The sequence below is a fragment of the Schistocerca cancellata genome, chromosome 1, assembly GCF_023864275.1.
Source record: "Schistocerca cancellata isolate TAMUIC-IGC-003103 chromosome 1, iqSchCanc2.1, whole genome shotgun sequence".
Taxonomy (NCBI): domain Eukaryota; kingdom Metazoa; phylum Arthropoda; class Insecta; order Orthoptera; family Acrididae; genus Schistocerca; species Schistocerca cancellata.
Genome location: NC_064626.1, coordinates 1,104,157,860 through 1,104,174,867, shown reverse-complemented (window position 1 = coordinate 1,104,174,867; position 17,008 = coordinate 1,104,157,860). Strand labels below are relative to the sequence as shown.

At 37.8% G+C, this 17,008-nt stretch overlaps 1 protein-coding gene across 5 annotated transcripts in view; it reads left to right on the top strand.

The window, feature by feature from the left end:
• Positions 1-17,008, top strand: part of LOC126091904 (serine/threonine-protein phosphatase 6 regulatory subunit 3) — a 183,393-nt gene that overhangs the window by 93,720 nt on the left and 72,665 nt on the right. For all 5 annotated transcript variants that reach the window (XM_049907219.1, XM_049907236.1, XM_049907245.1 and 2 more), the window contains 2 exons: positions 9,076-9,207; positions 9,313-9,377. In XM_049907219.1, the coding sequence (XP_049763176.1) occupies positions 9,076-9,207; positions 9,313-9,377 (197 nt within the window). The remainder of the gene's footprint in view (positions 1-9,075; positions 9,208-9,312; positions 9,378-17,008) is intronic.

Sequence of the window (17,008 nt, the reverse complement as noted above, 5' to 3'; positions counted from 1 at the left end):
GAAAGAAATGAGAGTACAAATTTCTGCACTACTTTCTTTTAGTTTACATCTCCTCTTAGTTACAACTGTGTTATAGTGAGACAGAATTCTCTCACTATCAAAATAAATCCAAACAATGCTTGCCAAACATTTCATATTCACTTTCTGTCTGCGTGGCCCTAAAAACGTAGATCACATTAACTCTGTTGTGTTCCTTCAGCTCCTTCTCGACAAGTTTTTTGAAACAAACATACCTACTAGACACTGTGTGTGTTGCTACTGTTGGGGATCTCGGGAGTGTGTCAATTTGAGGATCCTTAGCATTATTCAGAATGACATTTCTTGCATAAAATGCTCATGTGAAAGGCTCAAATTCCTTACGATTAGGACCCTTGCCTCTGAGTGCTGCAAGCTTGCTTTTGGCAGCATTAACTGACTTAAAAAAGGTATCTTTACAAGCAATTTGCTCCAAAGCAGTTACAGTTCGCAGCACACTTTTTGTCGAATCTGAATATTGTCCTTCACATATATCTGCAAACTTTAATCCCAGATTGTTTGTTAGGGTACAACATGTGACATGTGGGATATTTTGTCGCTTTGAGTAATGTTAGCAGATCCACAAGCTGCTTGGAATGATCCTTGACAAACACCATGTGTGTGTGAATTTTTTTCACACCTCTCCCTGTCAATTTTTTTATAAAATTCTCACCACTATTGCAAGTGTCTTTCATATCTGGCAACTGGAAAAAAACTGAGAATCTCATGAAAGTAATTTTCCAAATAAAACACAGTGTCGAACCAGCTGTTCCAGCGAGTCACAACTGGTATTGGAAATAGTTTGGCTTCTTTTACATTTGCACTGTTGGACTTTAAAAACTGGACTTATTTATATTTGCCCTTCAGAGTGTTCAAGAAAGCCGATTTTACCTTTGGCACGACTTGATTTAAGTCTGATCTAGCTGTTGTCCAACACTTGCCATTCAGACAGCTTATGCACCCAACATTGTATATTCATTAATTGACCACCAATTATGACCTTTAATGTTTTGTAACACACACTCGTGTGGAGCACTGTCACTCACTGATGCCTGTACAACTTCATACGGAACTTTGTGATAACTTACCGTCTCTAATATGATTCAAGAGCAGTTTGTTGCATTAGCTGTATCTAGGAATTTCACTGCAGCAGGGAATAGCTTGCTGTCTTTGAAGTCTGGCACTTGAAACAGGACAACAAAACCACACTGTCCCTTCCTGTCTGTTGTTTCATCACACAAGATGTTTATTTTTCTCCCAGTTACAGCTTCACTGGTGCATTTTTTGTGGTCAGAGGCAATTTCTAGAAATAATAGAAAAAACTATCATAAAACGCAAGTCGCAAAATAAACACCATAATCTGACTCATGGTAGAAGTTAATTTGGGCAGTTAGTTAGATTAGTAGAGCTGCTTTTTCACACAAGTTTGTTTTATTGGGTATAAAATGATTGGTGGAACTTGACATGGTTTTATTACATGTAACAGTCTCTCTCTCTCTCTCTCTCTCTCTCTCTCTTTCTCTTTCTCTTTCTCTTTCTCCCCCACAGCTTGTTACTCGCAAATAATTTCGTCAAGCAAGTTTTCTTTCTGCATTATGGCATCTTAAGTAAGATGCTGTAGGCCTTTGTGAACTGCTGCGTCAGGGTGGTGACTACTGTAATTTAACACGTGAAGATTTTATTGTAACCGATGTATCGTGGACTACAGCTATCGTTAAAAGTGAAAGTGATTACAGTGATGAAATCTTCAAGTGAACTGTAAGTGATCATTAGCATATGATTTTCTGCGAAACATGACACATCCAAAATTATGTTATTACTTTCTCATTTGGCAGTATCTATAAGACAAGATAGACCGGTAATGATAAAATAACATGTTTACATCAATAAAGTAATCCATTTAACACAGCAACAACACCACTTTGAGCACCACACTTAAGATGCCGTACCACAGCAATAAAACACACTTCTACAAATTATGTTGGACACGAAATAAAAATCGTACAACGCATTATACATTTTGATACATGAACAACTCAACTTCCTCCTCATACGATTATAGCAACTAACGTGCCAGTGCCCAGAACGTGTGATTTTACTGTGCTCTGTGAAACTTAACTTTCAACACTAATTCATAAATCTCACGTGGAAAATTGTAAATGGAGAAACTAACATAGCAAACAAGGGCTATTAATGTTTATCTTTTATGAATTTCTCATTTTTATGGAAGCTTATTTTGAAACAAAACTCAATAAATCACTATCACAATGTAACACACATCAACAAAGAAACATAATACAGCCCATGTACGTGCAAAAACTACATTCTAGAAATATATTAATGAGTTTGATTATTCCGCTGAATTTAAGAAAAGAGCAACTAGAAAACTAGAACATACCATTTCATTCACTTCTTAAGGTCTGCAAATAATAATATATTCACGTTGTACACAAAACTCGTGTATTTTTCAAGTAAGGCTTGCTGCACCAGATTAGGGGGGGGGGGGGGGGGTACTTATTTCCCTTATTTCTATCGTACACCACCATCTAGAGTCACAAAAACAAATTGCTTGCCTGATATTTCTCACACAGTGTCTTCCCACATGGCAGATCTTCGTTGGAGAAATCAGAAATCTAAGATTGTAAGGCGGCATTTTCCAACTTCTGCAGTGGAATATTGGCTTTTAAAAGTGCCTCAACAGTTTTTTTCCCCGAAAATGTCTTTATCTTGCTTTCTTCTTTTGGCTCCACTTGAGCAATCAACGACCAGTGATTTCCTCTTTTGAGAAGCAGCAGCAGCAGCAGCATTTTCTTGTTGTGGGCAGAGTGCATCTCTGATTTAATGTTTTTCGATATTATCCTTCTTCTCACATCATCCAATGTGACAGTTGCAAAATTCGCAGAACACTGTTTGGGAATTTAGTCATATAAATCGTGGCTTGCATATTATTTTGTGTCGTCATGTGCTTTCACAGACGAGCGACCAATAATTCACAAACAAATAGAAACAGTAAAAACAAAACGATCCGAACTTCACCATGTGTTCTCGATAAAGACCTTTGGATTCGGCATGCTGACTGGTGCGAGCGGAATTGATTATTGGTTTACATTGACCAGCATTTATATGTATCTTGTCGCTACCAACAGTAGTAGATAACATTTTGTTTGGGGCAACTACATCTATAAAACCATAAGTAAAACAGAGTAAAATGACTGCCGAAATGTTCAGTGTAATTGAGATTGAAATCATCGTACCTATTAACATGTGAGGAACAATGAACGTTATGTCTCCAGCCAGCTAAAATTGGTAGCGACAGCATAGCAATGCCGAATCAACGTATATCGACTTCTCTCGATTCAGTTATTTCCATCAACTACCTCGTCGACAGTCTCATTCGTTTACGTCTTTGTTTTATGACACCATGTTCATTGTCATCATATGAGGCAGCACATTCTTGCATTGCCCGATATTGTAAATTGTTCATCGCTTTGTGTATATGTATATGCAGAAAATGAAGTTATCTACAAATGCTGCAGATAGAATAGTTTTATCTCCATACATTTCTCATCAAAATAGCATTTTTTGGACAATTTCACATTTTTCACATTTTGAGGCATAATTTGCACCTAAATTTGTATTTATCACAAATGTGAATTTTTCCAGTCTCTGTTAATCAATCAGCCGGCCAGAGTGGCCGAGCGGTTCTAGGCGCTACAGTCTGGAACTGCGCGATCGCTACGGTCACAGGTTCGAACCCTGCCTCGGGCATGGATGTGTGTGATGTCCTTAGGTTAGTTAGGTTTAAGTAGTTCTAAGTTCTAGGGGACTGATGACCTCAGATGTTAAGTCCTATAGTGCTCAGAGCCATTTGTTAATCAATCATTATAATATGAAGTTCACTTGTTCTGAAGGCCCTTTTAATCATAAACTGCAAAAAGTGTTTCCGCATTTAGTTAAATAGGAAAGTCCTTATAGTGACATTTAACAGGGTCTGCTAATCCTTCCTGCAGTTATCTGTGTTAACAAACAATTCATATAAAGAAATGTGTGAATGTTTAACATGGGGACAACTAATTTTAATTCTTAATAATACATGGGCCGTTCTTTAACATGTTCATTGTGTGTGTTTAAAGGTACACAGCAGATGTAAAATTGTTTAAAATGAGAGGATAAAGCAGGGGATCAGTCTGAGCTGTTCTACATGTTTGCCTTAATTTTCAGCATTCACTCATTATTTTTGCTAATATATGAAGTGGAAATGTTTCCAAAAATCTCAAGTTCTTAACTGATTTATTTCAAGTTTTTACATGATTCTGTAATAAGCCTTTCGATGAACATAGTGTATGTATATTATTAAACAACAATTTACAGTTTTTCTGTTAAAACCAAGTGCAAGAAAGAAAATGCTGTGCTGTGAAAATGTGCAGTTTTGGTTTCTTTATCTCTGATGGCAGGGCATCTAAATCATTAGACAAATTCTTTTTCGTAGATGTATTGTTTCTTCATATGTATATAAAATTTTAAACAAAAATTGCATACACAACTATGTGTGTGTGGAGTACACACCATATATTTGGGGAAAGGTAGGATGAGATGGAACTTAATTTGTACCAGCCTTGTTCCATTCGTCCCTCTTCACATATGTTGATATTCAGATAGGGATGATTTCTCCTGGCTGTAAAATGTTATTAAGTTGAGTCATTTACGTGATCTATGAATTTGAGATACCTGATATTGTGTGGAGTGTGGCAGTTTGTCACAAAAGCCATATTTTTGCCTGATAAAGCATTACTGTGAGCTGACCATTGATTATTCAAATTTATTGTGAAAAGGAAAGTTGCCATTCACCATATAGCGGAAATGCTGAGTCGCAGATAGACACCACAAAAAGACTGTCACAAATAAAGCTTTCGGTCAGTAAGGTCTGCATTTAAAAAAAATAAAAATTAAAACACACACACACACACACACACACACACACACACACACACACAGCTTGACAAGCGGGGAAGGGGAGTGGTAGTATGGTGGAGGTGGCGGGCAGTGAAGTGCTTCAGGTTAGACGGAGGGCATGGGAGAAGGGGGGAGGGGGAGTAGCGGAAAAGAAGAGAAATAAAGACTTGAGTGTGATGGTGGAATGACAGCTGTGTAGTGCTGGAATGAGCACAGGGAAGTGGCTGGATGGGTGAGGACAGTGTCTAATGAAGGTTGAGGCCAGGAGGGTTGTGGGAAAGTTCCCACCTGCGCAATTCAGAAAAACTAGTGTTGGTGGGAAGGATCCATATGGCACAGGCTGTGAAGCAGTCATTGAAATGAAGGATGTCATGTTGGGCAGTGTGTTCAGCAACAGTGTGGTCCAATTCTTTGTTGGCCACAGTTTGGCGGTGGCCATTCTTGCAGACAGCCAGCTTGTTGCTTGTCATGCCCACATAGAATGGAGCACAGTGGTTGCAGCTTAGTTTGTAGATCCCGTGACTGGATTCACAGGTAGCCCTTCCTTTGATGGGATAGGTGATGTTCGTGACCTGACTGGAGTAGGTGGTGGTGGGAGGATGTATGGAACAGGTCTTGTATCCAGGTCCATTACAGGGGTATGAGCCATGATGTAAGGGGTTGGGAGCAGCGGTTGTGTAAGGATGGGCGAGTATATTGTGTAGATTTGGTGGATGGCGGAATACCACTGTGGGAGGGATGGGAAGGATATTGGGCGTATCATTTCTCATTTCAGGGCATGACGAAAGGTAGTCAAAATACTGCCCACTATCGTGTGTGTGTGTGTGTGTGTGTGTGTGTGTGTGTGTGTGTGTGTTGGTGTGCGTGTGTGTGTATACGTACACGTCTATTGTTGACAAAGTCCTTAATGGCCAAAAGCTTTATTTGTGACAGTTTTTTTGTTGTGCCTATCTGCGACTCAGAATCTCCAGAATCTCCTCTATAGGGTGAGTGGCAACTTTCCTTTTAATAATATTGTTACATCCCATCCTGGATTTTTTAATTTTTTTTTTAATCTAAATCTGAATTTAATATCTGAGTATCTACAGAAATTAATCTGTGTAGCATAACGATTCACAAACAAAAATGATTTCAGAGTTCCTTTAAAACTGCTTTACCTACTAGTACATGAAATCCTTGGTGTATGTGGTCCTAGGTGTGCAGGGGTCAGGAACTATCTTATTTTCCAGCATTGATTCACATAAGCATCATCATGCCACAGAGGACAGAACTTTATTTAAAAGACTTAGAAATCATTGATGTAAAAAAAAAAAAAAAAAAAAAAAAAAAAACCAAGTTGACATTAATGATGCAGAAAGAAAAGTAGTGTGAAGGGAGAAATGTAAATATTAAAAAAATTGAGTAGTAACAGAATAATGTAATTTTTCTCATCATACTCGATGTTTTTGGAAATCCTGAATCTGTGTTATTCATGATCTAAATAATGAAAGATTGCACCAGTTATTTACTTTCCATACTTGGCACAACAAGTTTTGAGAATTTCTTCTCATTTTCATGTGCATTTGTTTACATCAGTATTTTCTGCAACATTTGCATGTGTGATTTTCTGTCTCTTTTGCATTGTAGTTGTCTTTTTGAGGTTACACTGCAATCCAACAAAATGAATCATGGAATCAAAATGAAATTTTTGCTCCACAGCAGAGCGTGTTGATATGAAACGGCAAAAAATGCTCTACCAACTGAGCAAGTTTCGTAGGTGAGCTTCTGTTAAGTTGGTAAGGCAGGAGACGAGGTACTGGTGGAAGTAAAGCTGTGAGCTCAGGTCATGAGTCATGCTTGGGTAGCTCAGTTGATAGAGCACTTGCCCGCAAAAGGCAAAGGTCCCGAGTTCGAGTCTCTGTCTGGCACACAGTTTTAATCTGCCAGAAAGTTTCGAATCTTGGAATGTTTATATATAGTGTTAGAGGTGGTATTTTTGCCTGTCTACTTAAAAAAGTATTGTGTCTATCCATTGCACAGAGTAGTACACAGAAGCAAATTATCACTTACACTGTTTCTGTAATCAAAACATGCTACACAGATATTATGACACTATTGTTTAATAAGCAGTTTGAACACAGAGGTGTTAATTTTTCCGTGGATTACACTATATATACAATAACCATTACTGATTATTGAACTTGCTAGTTTGTCATTGAGAATTTTTTCTCCTTGCTTTTCGTTGTGTATAGAAATTTCTAGCTCCTTCATTAAATCCATTGTCTCTGATTTTGAGAAGAGGTGTAGTATCTTAAGATCTTCTAGATTTTGGAATGGGTGTCGAGTGTTTCTTTCTATGTGTGTGTGTGCTGTTATCGGGCAGTCAGAGACAGCAGTCGTGTGTGAGATGTGCTTGCTTGTGTGAATTTGTGTGCTTTCCGTTTCTAATGAAGGCTTGGTCGAAAGCTTTTCATTGTGCCTGTGTGCAACTCATAGAGTGTCATATTTACAGTGAGTAGCAGTCTATCCTTTCCACAATTGTTGATATTCCAACGTGGGCTTTCTGTTGTAGTTTGTGACCTAAGTATGTTTGCTATTTTTCTGAGAAATGTTAAAGAGCCAGGAATTTCTTTGTTGTTATTTGTTTTTCCATTTAATGTTATCATTGAGCTGGGGTTGTCATTAACCACTGCAGTTTGCTTAATGTCCAGTTCTTTCTCCCTGTCCTCTTTGTTCAGTGAGATTTTTTTGCCTCATGTACCATCATTTTGTAAGCAGCTTTTTTGTATGCTGTATATTTGGATGACTATGTAGCAGGGATTGTGTTGCTGGAAGTTGCCTGTCTTCTGTAGACACTGAACTGCTGCATGTTGTTTTGGTTTTTTGCGCATAAATTTAGAAAATTTATGCTATTATTTTTTGGTATTCAGCGTGAAATTTATTGTATTATGTGCATTATTAAACAAATTTATGATTTTATTGTTGTCACCTTTGAGCAAAAATACGATGTCAACAACACCTTTCTTAATAGTCTGGTGCAACAACAGACATTTTCATAAACCACTTAAAACAGAAAATAGTCAGCAGCTGTGAACATATTTCCAAAAGTTAAGAGGACACCACTATGGGATACTAAATGCTGTCAAAGAAGCTTGTACGAGTACCCTCAGTGTGTTGGAAGGATTTTGAGGCATTGTGGCAGTATCTGATTTCTTTTTCCAAGACTTTTCCTGATACTTTTAATACAAACCCTGTAAAAAGCTATTTGTTCTTCAACCTTTTGTGTTCTATTTAAATTATGTGTAGTTTTCAGACCAAAAATGAGGATTGCTTTGTGTCAGGGAAAAAAATATTTTTAAAGCAAATTTTATATGATTGTTCAATAGAGTGGTCCCAAATTATCTTGTGCAATATTTGTTGTTTTCATATGTTATAACAGAGGTATTAAAACAGTACTCTAGCAATGGCAGCACCGGCCTAGCCCTTACTGTCAGCTGTTGCCATGCAGCAACACTCCTCAGTTGCTGCTGGAGTACTGTGTATTCATAATCTTTCAATGTCACTATTAATATATATCCGTAAAACAAATATGGCACTATATTAATTTGGGACTGCTGTATTGAATGTTAGTGAAAAATTCCACTTTAAATATCATTTTGTTTTTAATGGGAAATAAACTTCTAATTTCTGTTGACACTGGGTGTTGCATGAAAGACATGACCAGTATTTGTTTGGGCTGACTACAGCTAACACTGCAAAAACGAAATTGCAAATATCTGCTGAAACATCAGAGAGAATGCCTCTGACGACTCTTAGGAGGGACACCTGTATATGTGAGAGAAGTGTCAATTTCCTCTTTGCTGTTTTTCCTCTGAATTCTGTCAAAAGCGCAAGTTCACCCCATTGTTATGTCATTTCTTTTCTCACCCATTACTATTGTCATAGGAATTTTGAAAATGTTGTATACTTAACTGTGTTTATATTTGAAGTATATGATCTGTCATTGTGCATTACTTGGTTAAGGCAGTGTATGAATGATGTTACTGGTAGGTGCAGACAGCCTTTTTACAGTTTTTTGTGTATAATGTCCTCTTACAGATGTAATTTTAATGCCATCACTTTTTTTAGGATCTATTTTTCAAGTACACGTGGAACAACTTCTTACACACACAAGTGGAAAAGTGTATTGCATTTGCTCTGAATTCAGAACTAACGTGTACAAATAGTGACGACTCCCAGACGTACGTTCTTCTATCACATGTAAGTCATTTTGATACTCTTTCATATTAATAGTAAATGTTCAGTGCATCACATACTAGCTTTATTTTAATTGCAACCAAAAGTAATTTACAACATTTATTACAGGTTTTCATACAGTGCAAACTCCTTCAGCGAATCCTTGATGCGTGGGAAGACAATGATACGAAACAGTAAGTAAAGCAATTTCCTCGGAAATGGTTGACACACTTCTGTACGGTGGTGTTTCGATTACATTCCTTCCAGTCTATTATTGGTACCTGGTTCCAAACATTTTATTGCTTGTGTTTTGAAATGTACTTGTCAAATATGAAGATTTTTTCTTTGCTTCTTTCTTCTTCCTCTTATTTTTTTCATTGCCTCCTTTTTTGTCATACAAATTTATTGTACTGTGCTTTATTGCATTAAGCAGTTGAATATTATGTACGCTGCCTGACCAAAAAAGGGAAGCACACAGAAAATGTGATAGGATGTCTGTGTAACTTTGCATGCATACACACCGTTGGCTGGTGTGTAAATGGTTAGTTGCAATTCTGTGTGACAGGTAAAACGTGCATCAGAGTGCACCATTGTTGTTCACGTATAGTTTTATTATCAAGTCTGTTAAGGTATATAAGAGGTATGGACAGCATCAGATGCTGAGTGTTCACTTTGAAGTACACAGACATGCCACACACTCGTATGTGACAATGTTATAAGCGCCTGCCAGTATATGAAAGGGGCCTCATAGTGGGTCTCCATTTGGCCAACTGGTCGCATTGTGTAATACCAAGATTTGTGGGGCATTCAGTTGTGACAGTAGTCTGATATTAGACCTTCAAGTGAACATGAGGGCCGGCATACTTATCAGGCTTTTAGTCAACCACGTGTGGCCACTAGTCAGGATTGCCGTATTGTGCAGTAAATGCATTGTAATTCATCATCACTTTTGGTCGGAGACTAGCAGCAGCCAAACTAGGGAATTGCTGTCCCATGTGTAAGCTGCTATTAAGACCACAACACGAACGTTTGTGTTTGGAGTAAAGCTGTCACCTGGAAGCAGGGATTGCTGATGAAATGTGTTGCATTGTGTTCACTGATGAATCTTGATTCTTCAGTACCCAGGATGATCATTGTATGCAAGTGTGACAGTGACATGGGGAGAGGTCATATTCTTCTAATTTTTTGGATGGGCGCAGTAAGAGTTACTCATGGAGTCATGGTGTTGGAAACCATCGGGAATTACATCAGGTCATAGATAGTAGTGACCGAGAAACTCCAATGCCGCTACAGTACTTTATGGTCATCCTACGTCCTCAGTTGTTACCCTCGCGTAACAATATCATGGTATCGTATTTCAACAGGACAATGCTCATCCATTCATGAAATAATCTCTCTGAACTGTCCATATGATGTTGAGATAAAACTGTGGCCAGCAATATCTCAAAATATGTAACTCAATAGAACATGGGTGGCACCAGCTCGGATGCTCAACCCCCAGTGCCAGTATCCAGAATATCAAGGACAAGTTGCAACAGTTGTGGGCCAACTTGCCTCAGGAGAGGATTCAATGTCTTAATGACATGCTTCTTAACTGAATCAGTGCATTCACCAGGCAAGAGGGGGGTGCAACATCATACTAACAAGCGGGCTTATACTTCCAAGTTATTTGTATATTGCAGTCACGGAAATAACTTCACATAGCCACTCAGCCCGTGAAGTTTAATTTTATTTCCTCCTCCTCTTTTCAGTGTTTCATTTTTAGGTCAGACAGTAAATTATTATTTGTTTCTTTGTTGTATGCCAATATTGTTTTTAAAATCATTTAAACACAGATTAGGCAACGGTGGCAGAGAATCCTCTAGAAATAGACACATGGATAAATTACTTCTACGATAGTGCCCCTAAAATTGCTACCACCTCCATAAATAATAGAGCGTCATAGATGATTTTATGTGCTATTGAAGAAACAAATTTCCAAGGAGAAATAAGCCAATCAATGGGGATGTGTGGTGTATGGGGGGGAGGGGGAGGGGGGGGGGGGAATTGAATGTCTTCAGCATTCGGCTACCTTCAATATCCTTATTAACATTAGACTTTATTGCAGTGGTTCTCCTCAGGGTGTCCATTCAATGCTCTGAAAAATGTTCTGCAGACTGGACTAAGTCCTAGCTAATTTGATATATTAAGGATATAAATGTGGTGCTACAGAAGAATGCTGAAGGTTAGATGGGTAGATCACGTAACAAATGAGGAGGTACTGAATAGAATTCAGGAGAACAGGAATTTGTGGCACAGCTTGGCTAGATGAAAGGATTCGTTGGGAGGACACGTTCCGAGGCATCAAGGGATCATAAATTTAGTATTGGAGGGAAGCATGGTGGATAAAAATCATAGAGGGAGACCATGAGATGAATACGCCAAGCAGATTCACGACGATGTAGGTTGTAGTAGTTACTTGGAGATGAAGACGCTTGCACAGGATAGAGTAGCATGGAGAGCTGTATCAAACCAGTCTCTGGGCTGAAAACCACAACACTGTTGTATTATGATGTAGTAGTACACCCAGGATTGATATTTGCAGCTGAAGCCTGTTTGGTTATAAGTATAATCTTTTCCTCAGAAAATAAAACATCATGGAGGAACACTTCACAAGTCGTAGATGACACTTTCATTCAGAGTTAATGCTGATGGCCCACAGAAATGCATTTTCTTGAGTATAGCATGAATGAGTATGAAAGCCTGTTCTCCATGATTGAATTTGCACAAAAATGTAGATGAATAACTGGAAAATACTATAGGCAAATCTAAATCTACATCCAAACTCTGCCAGAACTACTGTGCAAGCAAGGTAGGGAGTACTTCCCATTGCGCTACATCTTTGTGTTTCTTCCTCTTCCATTCTTGTGTGCACTGTGATGAGTTTAATCGTATCCTCTCACTCCTTGTTAGAGTAGTAATTACGAGGTACACTGGTCCTCCAGTGTCTCAATAGTGTGTCGTATGACGTGCTACAATTGCGAGGAATGAGGAATGCGGTAGATGCCGCCCCCCCGCCCCCCCCCCCATTCAACCATTCCTGGTTTTATTGCTTAATATTGGTTCTTGCAACTTCATAAGTTTCAGAGGATAGTTTATATTCAATTAACTTAAACAAATGCAGCCAGGTGACGTAGACAATTGCTGATACTTTGACAGGGGTACTTCGCCTGTCACTTTCAAGTCAAAAGTGCAACACACACACACACACAGAGAGAGAGAGAGAGAGAGAGAGAGAGAGAGAGAGAGAGAGAGAGACTGACTGTAAATATTAATGCCATCACACAATCCCAGATGGCCAATGTCAGAATTTATTGGTAGTGAACTTGCATTTCTGTTATTAAGTTTTGCTTGCTAATTTAAATTCAACTGCTTCCTTAATAGCATCATGCCAATAGCTGGAAGTGCTTTCCAGAACCTTCGTTGTTGTTGTTATTTTCCATATACTGACCTACGCCAAGTCATTGTTATGCAATAGCAGATTGGCTCGGGTGTCATAAGTGTGTGTGACGCTTAAGTTCGGTACACTGTTCGTCCACAGTAGCAATAGTGTGACTGTCATATGATGTGCTACAATTGCAAGGAATGCGGTAGGTGCCCCCCTTATTCAACAATCATCCTTCACAGAATCTAAAAGCACTCTAACTTTAGATGCTGGTCGAAAAACACATTTAACGTCATATTTCCACAAAATGTGACCAATTGTGTTGGAAATGTTCCCTGTGTAAGGCAAAAAGGCCTTATACTTCAGTGCTACCTTGGTATTATCACCACTTACCTAGTGCTCAGTTGGTCGATAGCACAATGCACGTCTAATCTGTCTTTCACTGTTACCATTCTGACAAAAAAGAGATCTCAAGGTGGGCTAACTTAGATGACAAACTCTCAGGGTCTGAGATGATATGGTCTCTGTGAACCAAGGTACAAGTACTCCTTCACGCTGTAAATGGCATGTCTCAACAACCTGTTGTCAGCTTTCCTCCTGGCCAGTATATCAAGGAAGAGAAGGCAGCTGTCCTTCCCACCTCCATCTTGAAACAAATATTCAGGTATTTTAAAAAGTTGTTCAAATTCTCACTGCCATGAGGCTAAACCACATAAATATTGTCTACATATAACAGGTGACAACAGACTTCCCATGACAATTCCATTTCTCCACTAATGGTACTGGCCGTAGATTGAAAAGTAAGTGGAAGTCTACACATGTCAAAGTAGGTTTGCAAATTCAACACAAAATCTAACCTCAGTCAACCATAACAATAGGACAGGTTGGAATGATGACAATATTATGAAAAGAATAGATTGCTACTCATCATCCAGAGGTCAGTAACAGTGGTCATGTGTGTATATATTACACTTGTGTGACTGTGTGTGGTATTTCTTTTAGAATAAAGTCTTTTGGCTGAAAGGTCTCATCCATATGGCGAGAAGAAGTCTGCCCTTTTCAATTAAAATATTAGTCATTCAAATGCATTTCCTCTAATCAATGTAAGAAATTCATTTCATTCGCATAAGTTATATGAACCTTAGTTCTTTTTTATATCTAAAAACAAAGATGATGTAACATACCAAACGAAAGTGTTGGCATGTTGATAGACACACAAACAAACACACACACAAAATTCAAGCTTTCGCAACCAATGGTTGCTTTATCAGGAAAGAGGGAAGGAGAGGGAAAGGTGAAAGGATGTGGGTTTTAAGGGAGAGGGTAAGGAGTCATTCCAATCCCGGGAGCGGAAAGACTTACCTTAGGGGGAAAAAAGGACAGGTATACAGTCTCGCGCGCGCGCGTGCCCACACACACACACACACACACACACACACACACACACACACACACATATCCATCCGCACATATACAGACACAAGCATAATGTCTGCTTTCCAAAGTTTCCAAAATATCATTTAATCCACTTTTGTTATGTACAAATTAACAAACTTGAGAAAGTGCCAGAGCGTCACCCATGCACTGGCGTAGCCAGTGCTCAACTGAAGGTTCAGGCATTGAGTTGAATGAGTTAACATTATGACAAAACTAACCATTCACAAGAACAGAATAACTTTAATTATTGTTGGAATCTCTTGAAAACACTGCCATCTTATGTTTATTTACGGGTCTTAATAATGTCATTGTCACTCAGATTACCTTACGTCATCAGAAACATCTGAATAATCATCACAAAAACCTTCAAAAGTTTTTGAGATTCATTCATTACCTTCAGTTTTCTGAATAAGTCCATCTGTATAAGCAGGAGGGATTAAAAAGACGAAAATAATAACTATTTGAAATACCAAAATACATTTGGAATGCTAAATAAACAAAAAGTACATGAAGGCAATCAAGTTTGATTTATTGACAACTGGTGTGAAAGCCTAGATAGATGAAGTAGTTCCAATATATAACAGCAGATGGCATCTACAGACTGTTTCAGGAAATAAGAGTTACCTTGAGATCCATCCATAACAGATGGCGTGCGAAACACAAGTAAGCTTAGGATTCAGCTGTAGGATGTTCGAATAGCAAATATCTGTTTAATCATGGGGCAGAGATACTGATAACCTGGGTACAGTCAATTTTAGATATGGATATATTGTTCAAATATTGTAAAACTATATTCTTTATTTTCTGTTTGTAACACTCCTTAGTTTCCTCTGTACACATATCTCTTTGTCTTTAAAGACTGAAGTTTATGCAGTATCTGACTGTGATTCATTCCAGTGGAATTAAAACATAATCTGAATGTAACATATGAAAATACTGGGTGGAATAATGACAATCCGAATACGAGAAATATTTTACCTTTTCCTATGCTCTTCATGAGTTTTGATTTTGGAAAAATATATTATTAATTCAGTTAATATTTTTTATTATTTGTTTGTCTTAGAAACCATAAGGTTTTACTAATACATCAGCTAACTACTGACTAAGAAGATCATAATTTGTTCTTTTTTGAACACTTCTACATTGGGTTGATTTCTCATAAAATGCCAGGTACACTTCGCTGAAACTGAGAGCCAGTATAATGAGACATTTTTTTTGGGCCTCTTCCACAAAAATGAAATTGGTGGCACTTCCACTTGACCCCTAACAATTTAATATTCATGCAGATCTGTACCATTTCATATGTTGATGGCTAATGCAATAATAATCATCATCATCATCATCATCAGAAACCTAAAGATCAAGCAGACACAGCAAACCCCTCGCCCCATAACATGCCTACCAACAATATACAAAATATTAACTTCAGTCATTACACAGAAATTAATGACCCATACAACACAGAACAAAATTATAAATGGAGAACAAAAATTCTGCTGCAAAGGAGCACGGGGATGTAAAGAGCAACTGATATAGATGCAGAGGTGACATATCAAGCTAAAACTAAACAAAGGTCGCTACACTACGCATATAATGATTAGCAAAAAGCTTTTGATAGTGTACCCCACTCATGGTTACTACAAATATTGGAAATACACGAAGTAGATCCTAAATTGATAGTTCCTAAACATAGTAATGAAAAATTGGAAAACCACACTTAATATCCAAACAAATTCAAATAATATCTCATCACAGCCAATACAGATTAAGTGTGGAATATACCAAGGAGACTCATTAAGTCCTTTCTGGTTCTGCCTTGCTCTGAACCCACTATCCAACATGCTAAATAATACAAATTATGGATATAATATTACTGGAACATACCAACACAAAATCACACATTTGTTATACATGGATGATCTAAAACTACTGGCAGGAACAAATCAGCAACACAACCAATTACTAAAGATAACAGAAGTATTCAGCAATGATATAAATATGCCTTTTGGAACAGGCAAATGTAAGAAAAATAGCATACAAGGGAAAGCACACTAAAAAAGAAGATTACATATTGGATAACCACAGCGACTACATAGAAGCGATGGAAAAAACAGATGCCTATAAATATCTAGGATACAGACAAAAAATAGGAATAGATAATACAAATATTAAAGAAGAACTAAAAGAAAAATATAGACAAAGACTAACAAAAATACTGAAAACATAATTGACAGCAAGAAACAAGACAAAAGCTATAAATACTTATGCTATACCAATATTGACCTCTTCATTTGGAGTAGTGAAATGGAGTAACACAGACCTAGAAGCACTCAATACACTTACACGATCACAATGCCATAAATATAGAATACATCACATTCATTCAGCAACAGAAAGATTCACATTAAGCAGAAAGGAAGGAGAAAGGGGATTTATCGACATAAAAAACCTACATTATGGACAGGTAGACAATTTAAGAAAATTATTTATAGAACGAACAGAAACTAGCAAAATACACAAAGCAATCACTCGTATAAATACATCGGCTACACCATTGCAATTTCATAACCACTTCTACAACCCTCTAGATCACATAACATCAACAGATACGAAGAAAGTAAATTGTAAAAAGAAAACACTACATGGCAAGCACCCGTATCATCTAACACAGCCACACATCGATCAAGACACATCCAACACATGGCTAAGAAAGGGCAATATATACAGTGAGATGGAAGGATTCATGATTGCAATACGGGATCAAACAATAAACACCAGATATTACAGCAAGCATATTATTAAAGATCCCAATACCACAACAGATAAATGCAGACTTTGCAAACAACAAATAGAAACAGTCGATCACATCACAAGCGGATGTACAATACTAGCAAATGCAGAATACACCAGAAGACATGACAATGTAGCAAAAATAATACACCAACAACTTGCCATACAACATAA